The sequence below is a fragment of the Ostrinia nubilalis genome, chromosome 18 (assembly GCF_963855985.1).
Source record: "Ostrinia nubilalis chromosome 18, ilOstNubi1.1, whole genome shotgun sequence".
NCBI classification, from domain to species: Eukaryota; Metazoa; Arthropoda; class Insecta; order Lepidoptera; family Crambidae; genus Ostrinia; species Ostrinia nubilalis.
The window spans coordinates 4,837,211-4,851,684 of NC_087105.1; the positions used below are offsets into that span (position 1 = coordinate 4,837,211).

The 14,474-nt window shown below is 36.9% G+C and overlaps 2 protein-coding genes across 3 annotated transcripts; both read left to right on the forward strand.

Moving 5' to 3' along the window:
* The first annotated feature begins 657 nt into the window (after positions 1-657).
* LOC135080540 (5-hydroxytryptamine receptor 1A-like) lies at positions 658-7,430 on the forward strand. 2 transcript variants are annotated; one of them, XM_063975188.1, is made up of 5 exons: positions 658-892; positions 1,170-1,743; positions 3,926-4,060; positions 4,480-4,629; positions 4,922-6,713. In XM_063975188.1, exons 2-5 carry the CDS (start codon positions 1,485-1,487, stop codon positions 5,824-5,826), a joined length of 1,449 nt encoding a protein of 482 aa, XP_063831258.1. In that variant the 5' UTR covers positions 658-892; positions 1,170-1,484; the 3' UTR covers positions 5,827-6,713. The 2 variants fall into 2 exon arrangements, with proteins under 2 accessions (XP_063831258.1, XP_063831259.1); XM_063975189.1 differs by having other exon boundaries at positions 669-892; positions 6,620-7,430.
* Positions 7,431-8,079: 649 nt separating this feature from the next.
* On the forward strand, positions 8,080-12,616 carry LOC135080541 (carboxypeptidase B-like). Its single transcript, XM_063975190.1, has 6 exons — positions 8,080-8,191; positions 9,983-10,192; positions 10,274-10,373; positions 10,466-10,777; positions 11,375-11,645; positions 12,250-12,616. Exons 1-6 carry the CDS (start codon positions 8,115-8,117, stop codon positions 12,552-12,554), a joined length of 1,275 nt encoding a protein of 424 aa, XP_063831260.1. The 5' UTR covers positions 8,080-8,114; the 3' UTR covers positions 12,555-12,616.
* The last annotated feature ends 1,858 nt before the right edge of the window (positions 12,617-14,474 follow it).

Genomic DNA, 14,474 nt, shown 5'->3' on the forward strand with positions numbered 1-14,474 from the left:
CCGATTTAAAAGCTAATTCTACTGGACTATATGGGAAGGCAACTTAAATAAAATATTTTTTACATTACATTACTTTATCATGACTTTATATGCCATAATTATGTAGTAGATCGATTAGTGTTTAAGAGCTATTAAAAATAGGTAAGTATTTTTTGTCACAATAAAACTGGCTACTATTGCTACTGGTTAGCGAATCGGTAAACATACAAATAAATAAAGATAAATATAATCTTTTAATCTGCTTATTATGAATGGACGTGACTCTGGATAGGTAGGTAGGACTAGAATTCTGGATTCTGAATCACAGACAGATTAGAGAGAGAGCGTGTAAGTAGGTAGGTATGTGATTCCCGTCAGTAAATCTAAATACATAGGTTGCAAAAAACGTTTTATTACTTTAGTAAAATTCATTAGAGGGGTCATTGTCGTAGGTGGTTGTGCAAGACCTATTTATAATTCGATGCAGGTTTTTTTTCATCACAACACAAACCACGATGTCATCAAAAAAATCAGCAATAAAAGGGGATTTCTTCGTCATTATGATCAATCTCAGACTTAGCGTATACTTTAACTTTGTCACAACCTCGTTATAGCAACAAAAATTTGTATTCAAAGCGTCGAGTTGTATTGTCATGAACCTAATTGACAATAACAGTGACTGAACATCATGTGTTTCCACAAAATTCAAAAGGAAAAATTAAGTCGATAGCCTACTCTTTTCTAATGGTTCCGTACATCCATTATCCTAAAACCAACCACCAGTGCTTCGACTGGTACAATTTTCCGCGTAGTCTACTTGCACCATAACATACTTCTAAGGCCCCATATTTTTTTATTTTCCTAATCTATCAAATAAAGGTATGTTCACATCTGTAAGGAAAGGCCTGCCTGTGTGAGTATCATAGGTCTACTACTACGCCTAGCACTAAGTAAGTAGGTACCTAATGTTAGATGCCAACTGGCAGAATAGTTTACGCCTGGGGTTATAACACGGTGGACAGTGCTAATACGGGCCACACAGGACCCTGTTAAATAAATTAGAAATAAATTGTATTTTAAACATAAAACGTTTTTATTAACTTTATTTTACAATAAGCATACTAAGATTAACTTAGTTAATAAAATTTAAATTACAAAATGTAGGTAAGTGGCCTTATTTTCTTTCCCAGTGGGTACCTTGAGAAAACTTCGGACAGGTTCATGCACCTATCACTCGCTCGTAAATGATACAAAGTGCAATAAATCGACGTCACGGAGCTCAATTATTTGCAACACGGAACAAATTGGCACTCGAAAACCCCATCCACTACGGCGGAACCATAAAAATGTTAATAGTCTCATTATATCAAACAAAACTTACCAGTTACGCTTTATCCTCAACCTGCGACTTGGAGTTTGGACTTCATTCTTCGCGGGGATCCCGAACTATTGACATGTGCTCGCATAAAGCTAAATAAACAAACCGAGTGTAACGGTAAACGAAAATGGAAGGCAACTCATCGTCAATATTCAAAACAAATGTGACTCTTGATCAAGTTATGGACTTCTTCAACCTAACCCTTGCAAACGTTACAAATGAAAGTGAAGTGTCGCAAATACATCTGTTCGATTTGTACGAAGCCTACAAAACCAGGGAAAAGGAGCAACTGCTGACTTACAAATGGGTCGCGTATATCCTAGGAATTCTTATCATACTCAGTAATTTAACAGTGGTTATATCTAGTGGATTAATTTTAAAAAAAGGTGAGAAAATTTTGATTTGTAACTAAATAATGAGCTTTAAGTAAGTAACTCACAAAGTCATGGATTTTATGCCGAAATTTTAGATGATTATTTACACAAACAATAAATCGCTTTGAAGTCAAGTAAGTTGAACCCACGCTACGTATCTATACATGGTCAGTTTACCACTATAAACTCGGTAATTATTAAGCTGTACAATGGTTCAAGGTCAAAATTATCTAAATAAAAACGTGAATAGGTATAAGATTACAACTAGGTATGGCTTATTACTAACCTTTTAAATACCAAGTAGTTATACCTCGTTAATAAGATGAATTATAGGTTCTATCTATTTGTTACCATAGAAGGAAAACTTTTACTTAAAAAGTTTTATCTGCTGTGCTGTAACGTACTCGTAAAACCTGTTTGCCGATATTCGGTGAAAGGTGTAAAAACTTTAGCTAAGTTTAAAACCATTATCCTCTTTATCTTTTAAGATTACATCCCACATTAAGCAATCACTGATATCTACTTTTAGTAGGTACAAGCGCATAACCCTTCCTAAAAAAACTGCTGAATGTGAAATTCAAAAATGCATTGTGGTGGTTCGAATCCTACTATAAAATATCAACTCCTGTATGGGAGGTAATATCCAACCGTAAAGCCTTGCAATGCTAAACTACGAGTATGTTATGATTTTCTAGCTGGTTAATTTTGATCCATCATACAATTTTGACATCACACGAAGTGTTAATTTATATAAAACTACTAATAATGTGCTAAAAACGGCAGTCGCCAATCGGCAGCGCGCCTCCATGTTAACATGGGAAATGTGAAAAACCTTGGAAATTCGTGATTTTGTTTGAATGAATTTAATTAGGTAGGTAATATGTGGTTCTAATCGTATGTTAATTATATGATGATAATATGACGTCCAATATAATCATTCACGATTTTGTCTAAAATGACTTCTCATTGTAGGTGCGCACCTAAAGTTTTCAAAGTAATAAATACTTACTTACCTAACTGCTACCTTACAATAAACATTAAAGTGTGATCAGCAGTTTTTACATGGAAGAATAGATAACAAATAAGTACGTAAACAAACTTTACCATTTATTAGGGAAAACTTTCAAAGAAATAAGGGAAAGCTATTCCCGTTTTTTTTTTTAATTTTTCGGCTCGGCTCCTATTTATAGCACACAGCCTTCCTCAATAAATTGACAATCTACAGCAAAAAGAATATCTAAAGAAATTAACCAAACAATCAAAAAGCTCTTCAGCTAGGCATAAAATATTAAAAAATATGTATTCCTAAAAATCAATCAAATATTAACAATCTCAGTATGCAGATTTAATTCAAATATCACCTATGAATTCACAATATCGGGATCAATACTCTTAACATGCGTGTCACGCATGGGTTCTAACATTTGTTTGTTATGATGAGAAAGGTCAAATAAGCGGCCACGTGAGTAATCCTATGTAAACCATTACGCAGAAATGATAACCGCCGAAACAAGTTGGTATTGTGACAAGGCTTACATGCAAATCAAGTCACAAAAAATCTTCCTTTTTATAACAATGGCTTTATAATGTCATCGCATAAGATCATACGATTATACTTACTTACTTATTACCTGTGATGACACTCAATAAGTAATCAGATTACTCAAATTGTAGACGAAAAGCTACTTCATGTACCTAGACGAAAAAGAGTGTTCTGATTCTTCAAAACCAAACTTTATAGAGGAATTTGGAAAAGATTCATTCAAACTCAAAGTAAAGAATCAATAATAACTGAAATAAAGCTGCCTACTTACCTAAATCCAACTGAACTTGCTCTAGCTCACACTTTTTTTACGTGGAAAAAATGCATAAAACTGCATAACCGCCGCTGAGGTCATGGCGACGGGTTATGGGGGGCTCTTCCCGCCAGAAGGGCGAGGCCTACCTACTAAAATAACCACGAATGTCCATCTCTCTGAGCATAGAGGAAGTATCGGTGTAGCGAGGCCATGACCCGATTTCCACCTATGCCCAGTTTGTCCACCGTTGCAGACCCATCTTTTGGCCACCTGCTTTGGCTCACACTAGCTCAACATAAGATACTGCATGCCCAATATGTAGGTGCAAATGCTAACAAAAAATAGTTTATTTAAATCAAGACTGAGGAATTTCACTAATGGTATCATTTTTCTAGGACAGCAGCCAAAAAGCACGTACCTCTTACTGGGAAACGTGTCTCTAGCTGACACCATAATCGGGATTTCGATTATATTCGGTGCTTCAGTCGACAACTCCATGAGCTCCAATCAGCTGTGCATCTTTCAGCTTGGTAAGTAGAATTGACTGATTTTATAATACATTCGCGATGTTGTCAAGCTCACTTTCTAAAACCATCAAAAAATTTGGCGACATTAAAAAAGTCGGTGCAAAGCTAAGAAGGAAGGAATAGCCGAACGGTGAAGGTGTCGAACTGGCGGAACCGTGATCCGAGGAACGTTGCAGTGCCTGGTTCGAACTCGCGCCGTGGTTAACCCACTTTTTAGCATAGTACGATGGGTTTACGGGACTATTACTTCATATTATTTTTTAAAGAAACTATCACAAGTTATTTTGTCTAAGTGGCTGTTCTTCCTACAAAATCTCAGTGCCACACGACAATTTATAAGCAAACTCGAGCGACAAAGCGTCTCTATGCTTATTTAGGTGTTTAAACTTCTCTGCAATCCTGTAACGAGTATCTGTCAACAGGTATGTTAGTCTGCCCAGCCATGGTGTCCATCTTCAGTGTAGGCCTCATTGCCATAGACCGGTACATCTATATCCTACATGGCCTCTACTACCAGAGATGGTTCAACACCACCCGCGTCAGGATCGGGATCGTCTGCATATGGATTATTGGTAAGAAAATGGATGTAAACCTTGTACTAACCGATAATAAATGTTCACATGTCTTTGTATTGCATTGTTAGCAACAAACCTCAGTGATTACCTACTTACAATTATCTGACTTAGCTGATAACTGGTTTTCATCTTAGAACAACTTAATGACCTAATGATTGAACTCCTTTGTTTTAGTTTTTGTCCCTGATGTTTTTTATATCTTGCTTTAACCCATTGTGTAACTGTGTATTTGTGTTGTCTATAATTTTGTGTGTGATTAACATTTGTCTTTTAACTCGTTGTCTTACAGGGACCATTCTTGGGTTCATGCCGGTCACTGGATGGGTCAACCACGAACCCATTGATGCTCGATGTTCCTACGTCGCCGTGTACCCCGGCTCTCTTATATTGTTTAACTCCTTATTGAGCACCATACCTATCATTATTGTCACGATTTTATACTCTGTAATATTACTACAAGCACTAAAAACTCAAAACAATATCAAAGCCACCGAGAAGTCCGTAAAAGGTAGTCTAGATTCAACGGACGAACCCAAACTAAGAATTTATCGTGGCAACACTAAAATAACGAACACTTTTAAACAACCTACAAAAAGTAATGGTTGCAGATTAAAAAGAAGCGCTTCATTTAACATGAATGACGGTCATTATTGTTTAAAACAACCGACCATTACCAGATCTAAAAGTAATGATGATCTCAATATTAGTACAATAAACACGTCCCTACCATACATAGAAAGAATTCAAACGAGCAAAACCAGGCACGAGTCGAACTTCAGCGTGTGCACAGTAGAATCGAGTTATTCTTATGGTCATTCTTTAGAAGATATTACGAAAACAAAAAATGGGCATTGTTTTGTGAAATCGTGGAAAAGAAAACGTAAAGCAAAGGAACCGCCGAATAAATGGAGGGCGGTGTCCATTGTAATGCTAACAACGTTTAGCTTTATAGTCACGTGGATGCCTTTTTTTATTATTGTCTCATTTTATGTGTTGTGTGAAGAAAAGCTGACTAATCCTAGATGTTTACAGCAGCGTTACTTGCTAATGGGGCCTGTTGCGGCTCTAGCATTTACAAATAGCGTATTTAACCCACTCATTTACGCTTGGTGGCATAAAGGCTTCCAAAGAAGCATCAAAAAGTACTTTGAAAGGTACTGCCGGCAGTACTTCTGTAAAGATGACTTCAGATAGTGAACGATACCTGATTTGACTCGGATTCCCCGAACTATTTTTTGTAGAGCTAACCATGACTGTTAATAATAATTGTAAATGTGCTGTGAATAACTGGTTTATTTATGCTTTTATTCGTAACTCTCGTAGATGTGCAGAATGTTAATTACAATGTGGATAACACATTAAACTAATTCTCATCAAAAATATTTTATTTTACATCGTCTAATCGAATTAGTATCAAACTCGTACAACAAAAAATTTTAAATGAGTAATATTTCACATTGAAATCGACATTTGAACATAATTTTGTTTGTAATGATGACTAAACAATTTCTGCTGTTCAATATTAATTAATTTAACGTCATCAGATCAAATACTTTTTACATGTTATGATAAATTATTGTTATTGTTACTTTTTGTCTATTTTTCTTTAGAACTGGTTGTTAATTTGACTTTTAGTGCAAAAAGTAAGGCGCTCTACCATAGCGCTCTAACTGGAAACTACGCCGTTTCGGTAACAGAGAGGGCAGAAACAATTCGCAGTCCAAAATAACGTTGACCAGTAGAGATGCCCATTGTGAAGAGCGCCTTAAACTCGTAGTGTTCATCAAGTCGGCTAAAAGCCCTACTGTGACGTAATTCGTACAGTTCCGCGTTAAGTAAATCGCTTACTTTTTTATCTGTCCAATTAAAATAATGTTTTTTTACTTGTAGTTTTGTAATGTAATGTACAAAATATGTATGTCAGGATGTCAGGAGGTAAGGTCTACAAGGTTTGTCCCAATAACTATTGCCGTAAATATTTTTCCAGGGATATTCATAGCGTGCTTACCAGCCATGGGATGGACTGGGCAGACCTTCAGAGATTTCCGATGCTTTTACATAGCCGTATTCCCTCCTTCGCTGTTGATCGTCGTCTCTGTGCTAGTGCTCTCAGTGATCATCACTGTTTGTCTCCTTTACCTCCTCATACTGCATAGCGCAGTTAAAGCAGTAGATAAAATCCGAGAGTTCAAAGAAAGTAACATTGCCTACGTCAACAAAGCATTCGAAGACTCGAAAAGCGACGAAATGTCCAAAACGACTGTAACGATCACCGTATCCACAGAAACTGTTATAAACAAAGAATCCTTGGAAATGCATGAGCTTACCAAAACGAATATTGAAGAGAAACAAGTCGGGAATGCTTTTAAGCAGCGAATTCAGAAAATGTCGCGATATTATTGCAAGTCGAAATCGTTGAAATCCACGCCGACTAAACTAAAAGCAGTCAAAACTGTTTTGCTTGTCACCTTTTGTTTTGTTGGGACTTGGGCTCCGTACTATGTAGCTATCATTATGTATGTGAAGTGCGACATAATGATACATGGCTATGATTGTATACCCTTAGAAATCCTGACTCTAGGACCGCTATATCTCTTAGGTGCTAGCAATAGTCTGTGTGATCCTCTCATCTATGCTTGGAGGCACTCAGGATTTAAAAGGACCCTTAGGAAGATTTACTGGAAATATGTATTGAAAATTAAAACATAAATGTATCATAGCTAAATTATTTATTTGTTATTAGTACCTAGTTAGAATTTAAATTTACATGTTCTTCAAATATAAAAAAATTAAGACTAAAACAATTTTTCTTTCATTTCTATTAGTTAGCATTCGTATAAGACCTTACAAATTATCTAATAAATAAAAGATAAACAATTGATAAAATATAATTACCTACTCACCTACTTTACTGTATTTGAAAAAGAAAATTCATGACGTCCAAATTATCGTTTAGCTTACTATAAAAATGCCAACAGTTATTTTCCTCTACGCAAACATGCTTATCTGGAAGCTTCTTGTAAATAAGCATATTGCTTAAATTTTTATCATACCTAGTTGTGCACCTTATCATTTCACTAATGGGGTATCTACTTCTTGCTTTGCTCATCCTGTGGCTCCATCTACCTTCATGAATTTTGGGACATCCTGAAAAAGCTAATAAGTAAAGAGTATAAGCTACGGAATTAAATTTTGTTTATGTACTCCCAGGGCACCATCAAACCAATTTAGTCTTGTTATTGATAAGGCACAACAACTTTTTAATCATATTATTACATTGCACATGACGCAAAAATATTAACATGCACACTTTTTACCTGTTTATGATAGTTACGTACGTCCAATAGGTATTATAGACATTAAAGTCAATAAAACCGACAAGATTATCGAAATAACGCGTTTATTAGTCAATAAAGATAGGATAAGGGCTATCCTGGAGAGAATAACACGAAGCAATCGGTAGCCGGTGGATTAGAGGCAAAATGGCACGGCTGGTGATAAGTCTGCTACTGTGTGCCGCAGCCGCGGTGCATGGCGGAAATCATGAGAAATATGAAGGGTGAGTAATGCCAGTATTTTCAAAAATTTTACAAGTCTGAGGCTGAGTTCCACCACCTAACTTTAACGAGAACTGGTGCTTTTTGTATGGAGCTTGACAGTTTTACCTAACAAGATGGTGCAACCCAGCCTTACATTGCAATCATCTAGTTAATTAACATCAATTCATCGTTATATTGTAGTATGTAGGGGAGACTGGCCCAAAGCGGGCATCGGTAAAGTAGGAAAAAAACACACAGAATAAGCAAAACGGAATAAGTTTTTATCGTGATCAGTTACTACATTTATTGTAGTTTGACATGGCGTTTTCAAATCATTCATTTGTCTAATATATAAAAAGTAGGCACTCAAATACGAAACACTATCACTTGCTCACTTTGCCCGAGGGGGTGGCCTAAAGCGAGCACCGGCACACGGGCAAAACGGGCATGCAGAGGGCAATAGTTTTACTATATAATTTTGACCTTTGAATAATAAGAATGTCTCTATTCAAACACAGAATGAGAATCATACTTTCTGGATTGCGAAAAAATAGATTCTAGACATAAAAATTCATCAAACAACATAAAAATTAAAACATAAAACTAATCAGAAGGAACTCTCTTTGAATAATGCAGTCTTGAATCATTATCTTCTAGTATTTTGAAGCTTTTGAGCTGAAGTATTGCAGCTTCACTCCAAGAACCTTGTTGTGATTTTCTTTTATATTAATTTACCATCTAAAAAGTTAAATAATAAGAGATTAATGTCGACACTAAAGTCTGTTTTTTTTTGCTTGTCCAATATTGTAAACAATCTTAGTATTCCTTTTTAACGAAATAATTCGTTTTAAAATAAGATAAACACAAAGCTTACAACCTATTATGTAGGTAAGTCATCGTTGAACGCCGATATCTTTTCAAATCATTTAATTTATTAATTTTTTTCACTGATATTACTTTAAACGTTATAAAAAGATTGTTTACATTGTTCGACTAGCAAATAAAAACGGACTATACCTACACGATAAATATAGAGGACTAACAATAAAAGCAAGTTAGTTTATATGGCTATGAAGAGGGTAAAGTGAACAAGCTCATTTTGCCCTGCTCACTTTGCCTTTTGCGCCACACCACGTTTCATAAAACATAAACTATAATTCCTTTTTAATAATTTTCAAGGAAATATCCTTAAAACACGGTTAAGTAGGTGCAACACATTACGCATACATTGATAATAACGTACGTCACTCAGTTTAATCCAAAACACAACGAACATACCTTTGTTTTTTCAAATAAAATTGACGAATTTCGTTTATCGCTGTCCACGCGTGGTGTTGTCACTCGGAGGTGGCGTACACGACTTCCGCGGGAGCGGCGGGGCGGGGGGATAACGTTAACAAGACAAGACAACAAGTCGAGCAAATGAGTGTAAGTTTAGAGGGGGGTGCCCGCTTTAGGCGGAGTGCCCGCTTTGGGCCAGTCTCCCCTAACTATGTTCTTACAGGAAAGATTATCAAACTATGTAGCATACTTACAGTATCATTTTCATTTGAGTGCTATTAAGAACGTAGTTACGTGCCTACCTACGTAAGTAGGTAATTAGTTAACATAATTCATTAAAGTGTCACTGACTTTAAAACTATCCTATTTAACCGGTTTTTAGCTAGGTATTTATTTAAAACTGACCTTACTTAGTTGTAGGTTTGTCATTGACTAGGTCATATACCTTATCAATCTTATCTAATTTAAATATAGGTACTCAATCAATTAGGAATAGGAGGAAATCTATAGTTTCCAAATCTATTTTATAGCCACCAATTGTACCGCGTGGCTGGTTCGTCCGAAGAGATCGCAACTCTAGAAGCTTCTCTAGACATCCTTTCGGCGACACCAGCTGCTCGCACCCTTTCTGGCAGGCTTGAAGCCCTGGTCAGGCTCTCGCCTGAGGAGAAGCAGTCATGGCTGGCTTACTTCGACTCGAAGAATATGCCTTACACCAAGGTCGCTGACAACCTTGCTGAGTAAGTTATAATAATTTATTTCTGGATTCGAAACAATATGGACTAGAAAACGGTGTCCACTTTAACATTGTGTGTTTCTAGGATCATTCGTGACGAGGGAGCCAAGAATGTTGCAGCTAAATCAGCTGCAAAGCGTAGCGGACGTTCCATCAGCTGGGATGCTTACTATAGCCATGACGAGGTAACTAACCTTTTTCTGTCATGTTAATGAAACATAATCAAATATTTGTAATCCTCTCTTGACCAATTTTCATTACTGTGCAATTTCTACAGATCAATGACTACCTAGATGAGCTCGGTCAGCAATACCCCAACCTCGTAACGGTCATCAACGCCGGTCTCAGCTACGAAGGTCGCCAGATCAAATACGTCAGGATTTCTACCACTCGTTTCGAGATCCTTCGAAAACCCGTGATTGTCATCGACGCTGCAGTCCACGCCAGGGAGTGGGTCACTCCTCCCGTGGCTTTGTACATCATCAACCAGCTCGTCGTTGATGTAGTCAATCAGAGATTAACAGACGAAATTGACTGGGTCATCATTCCTCTTGCCAACCCTGACGGCTACGAATACTCCATCCACGAGGTAAGGGTTAAGGATATCTGGTATCTATCTTGGAACATTGCCTATGTTGATAAGTTAATACCTACGTGACGGGTAGCAAATGCTATTATGTGACCTAGTTTCTTAGACATACTACTGATAGCGATTTATGATTCTTATTGAAGGTAGAGACGGTATGGTAAAATGTAAATAATATATTTCCTCAAAACAATTTACTTACCTTTATTTAATTTAGGCAAAAATATGCACTTGTTGAAATTCACCCATATGACTATGACGGTACCTACCTATCAGGAAAAGAAGCGGTCAAAGAACACCATACCTATCATTATTTTGATTGCATGCACATGTTTCAAAATGTTACGTTTTCGATGCTAAGTTACTTCAAACCTTGACCACACTTTAAAATTATTGTGCACAGAATTTAGTAATTGAATGTTAGAAAAATTTTAGCTTTATTCTGCTTTATTAAAATTTCTTAGCGAATAGAGTCGCTTCTCAAACTTCCCGGCAAGCAGAAGGTCGTGGGTTCGAGTCCCGCCTTAGGCAGTTAAATTTTTTCAAGTTGCTTAATAAAAATTCTAGCTTTATTAATAGGTTTTGTTCCTTAAACTTTAGGACCGCATGTGGCGTAAGACCCGCTCCCGTTCCCACGCGGGTAGCGACTCATGCCCAGGTGTCGACGGGAACCGCAACTTTGACCATGAGTGGGGCACCCGTCCTGAGAGCGCTGTCCCTTGCTCCCTCATCTACGAGGGCCCTTCAGCATTCTCCGAGCCCGAGATCAGGATTATAAGAGACGCAGTAAACAGAGACTTGGATAGGACGAAACTCTACATTTCTCTGCACAGTTACGGAAATATGTTCCTGTACGCGTGGGGTAACAACGGTGAGTTAATAAGATGGTACCTATCATATTTAATCATAACTTATACTTTTTACCAAAAAACCTTTAGAAGACATGTTTTTTCAATGAAATCTGAGGTAGCTAATCTAAGTGAAAGTAGTCAAGGAATCCCCTATAACTGGACCAACATCGGAATTGTACAACAGATAAAATGCAGTGGGCGTATCTTTATCTGACCTGCAATAAACGCGGAACCGTAAAACCTTACATGCCGTTTTTATCGACATCCTGGTGGACAATTGAAGTGCGTCATTGACAAACAAGAATTTTGGAGACACAAATATCCAAGACAACGTAAAGATTGAGTCGGTCGAAGTTCAATGACTTAATGTTAATCTATTTTTACACATCGCAGGCAGATTTGCATCGATTGCTACGAGGTGTTTAAAGGCCAAATAGATCGAATTTAAAATACATCAGAATCGGATTTAAATATAGCACCAATTCAACCTGTTATCAATTATTCAGAGACAGAGAGACTTTTTAACTCTATGTAAACAAGTTTTACTTACCTAGTTTAACAGGTTATTTAGTAGCCAACTACGTAGATGATAATGGACAATCTTATAGCTGCTTATCTCTTCAGGTACACTCCCGTCCAACGGTCTGGTTCTCCACCTGGCTGGAGTGATGATGGCTCAGGCGATCGACAACCTCGCCATCGACAAAGCAGACCGCTACATCGTGGGTAACGCAGCCAACGTTTTATACTACTCCAGTGGCACCTCCCGTGACTGGACCCGCGCTGTGGGCATTCCCTACACCTACACCCTGGAGCTCCCAGGATACGAGTACGGATTCCTTGTTCCTCCAGAGTACACGCGCCAGATTGTCACCGAAACCTGGGCTGGTATCGAGACGGGCGCCACTTATATTCTAAATACTTTGTAATTTGCCGTTATCAAATGAACGGATCAAAGTTTTAAAGCAATTAAATAAATACGTGTTTTATTCTCAGGAAAATTATTTCATACCTATCCATAGGTCCAGTTAATAACCACATCACATCTGGGGGCACGGCAGTGCCCCCGCCAAGTCGAGCGCGAAGGAGCATCTGGTTTGGTACCCTTCAACGGCCAAGTCACACAACATTAAATATAATAATAAAGAAATCGCAGTAAGGAACCATAGACTTGGCACGACTTTGTCTAGATTTCATTACTTTTTAGAGATAAACAGGCAGCTCCATCGAGGCTTGGCTAATTTTTTACAGAATGTTTTTGGTGGGATTTTAGTTTTCAAATTAATATACATTGGTCCATTGTACATAAGTGTTATGTTTCCTGGAATTTCATAACAATAGACTATTAATAACATCATACAAATAGGATGTTATGGCAGAGCATGGTCACCAGAATCATTCACAGTGTAATAAAATTCATACATTTACTGAGTTGTTAACTTAGGGAAACCGATCACTAAAAATAAGTAAGGCTATTAATAGATCTGTAACTTTTCCAACATACCTACATAAGTAGGTACACGAGAACACTCAAGAAACCACCAGAAACCAAAATCTACTTAACTATCAGAATGTAAAAGACAAAGATCAAGTGCTACTAAATCCTGTTATCACCAGAATGTAGAGTAAAATGCTAAGTGCTATCACCATGATATCGAACATCTATTAAATTAAGTTCCCAATGCTTACTATAATACTTCTATGCTGACTATACCTTTAGATCATAGGTACCATTCATATAGGATTATGTCTGTCTACTGTAACGGTCAGTCAACATTTCCGAATCGCGATATCAGCATTTCAGACTATGAACTACAAATTACTTTATTTTTTCGTTGTGTTCCTCTTAATACGAAGCATTTGTGGTATCTTCAACTTCTTACGGACTATAGAAGCTGTTGGATATCCTTACTATAAAATCCAGTTCTCTATGGGGACTTGCAGAGGTAAGATAAGCTTTAGGATTTAACTTTCAGGGCAGGTTTGATAATCACACACACTGCATTATTTCACTGACATGTATTTCAGTTACAAAATTGTTTGAAGAGAATAAAATATGGGGCAGCGTGAAGTTAAATAGAGTCTTTGATATTTACTACAAAACTGATGATGGTAAGTAAGTTCAAGAGATAATGGACAAAGTAAGTATGTAGATGCACTCATAATGAAGCGCAACTAAACTATTTCTCGAAGCGCTCTGTATGCTTATTAATATTCCCGTTGTCCCCACCGTTGTCCTTACTGGTGAGAATTTAATTAAGTAATTAAAATTGATCATGTTTACAGGTGATACGATTTCCAGAGTGGAAATTAATTTAGTAATGAACAATACTAACTGTATTTCACAATCTAAAACAGGCGTTGGGAAAACAGAATTTTCAGCTGTGTTGATCTTGCCCACAAGTGTTGGAAGAATATTTTACAGCCTATCTATATTTTCATGCACTCCCGTAAAAGAATACCCATATTATGACGAAGAAGAAACCGATTATGGACTTTTAGAATCATCTGAATTGTATTCAGAGTCGGATTAAACAATCATGGTAACTAATTACGTTTAAACGTTTGCCGCCAAAAATAAATACTCAAATAAAATTGCCATAAAAAAAAACAAGATATCCAGCGTTCTGTGCATGTCGTGGCAACCCATTAACAACAACTTTAACAACACTTTAGATTTATATGGAAACTGTGAATGTATGGTGTATGTTTTGTTGGTTGTTCATAAATAAATAGATAAAATAAAAGCTTGTATAATCATAAATAAAACCTAAAATAAGTCAATTTAATTGAGCTCAATCTGAGCTCGAAATAGCTCATTTTTAAACACACAGATTATGACCCGTTTT

Coding starts and splice junctions, on each gene's coding strand:
- LOC135080540 (XM_063975188.1), top strand. CDS start 1,485: ATGGAAGGCAACTCATCGTCAATATTCAAAACAAATGTGACTCTTGAT. Junction 1,744..3,925: donor TGGATTAATTTTAAAAAAAG/GTGAGAAAATTT, acceptor TCATTTTTCTAG/GACAGCAGCCAAAAAGCACG. Junction 4,630..4,921: donor CGTCTGCATATGGATTATTG/GTAAGAAAATGG, acceptor GTTGTCTTACAG/GGACCATTCTTGGGTTCATG.
- LOC135080541 (XM_063975190.1), top strand. CDS start 8,115: ATGGCACGGCTGGTGATAAGTCTGCTACTGTGTGCCGCAGCCGCGGTG. Junction 10,778..11,374: donor ACGAATACTCCATCCACGAG/GTAAGGGTTAAG, acceptor CTTAAACTTTAG/GACCGCATGTGGCGTAAGAC. Junction 11,646..12,249: donor GTACGCGTGGGGTAACAACG/GTGAGTTAATAA, acceptor TTATCTCTTCAG/GTACACTCCCGTCCAACGGT.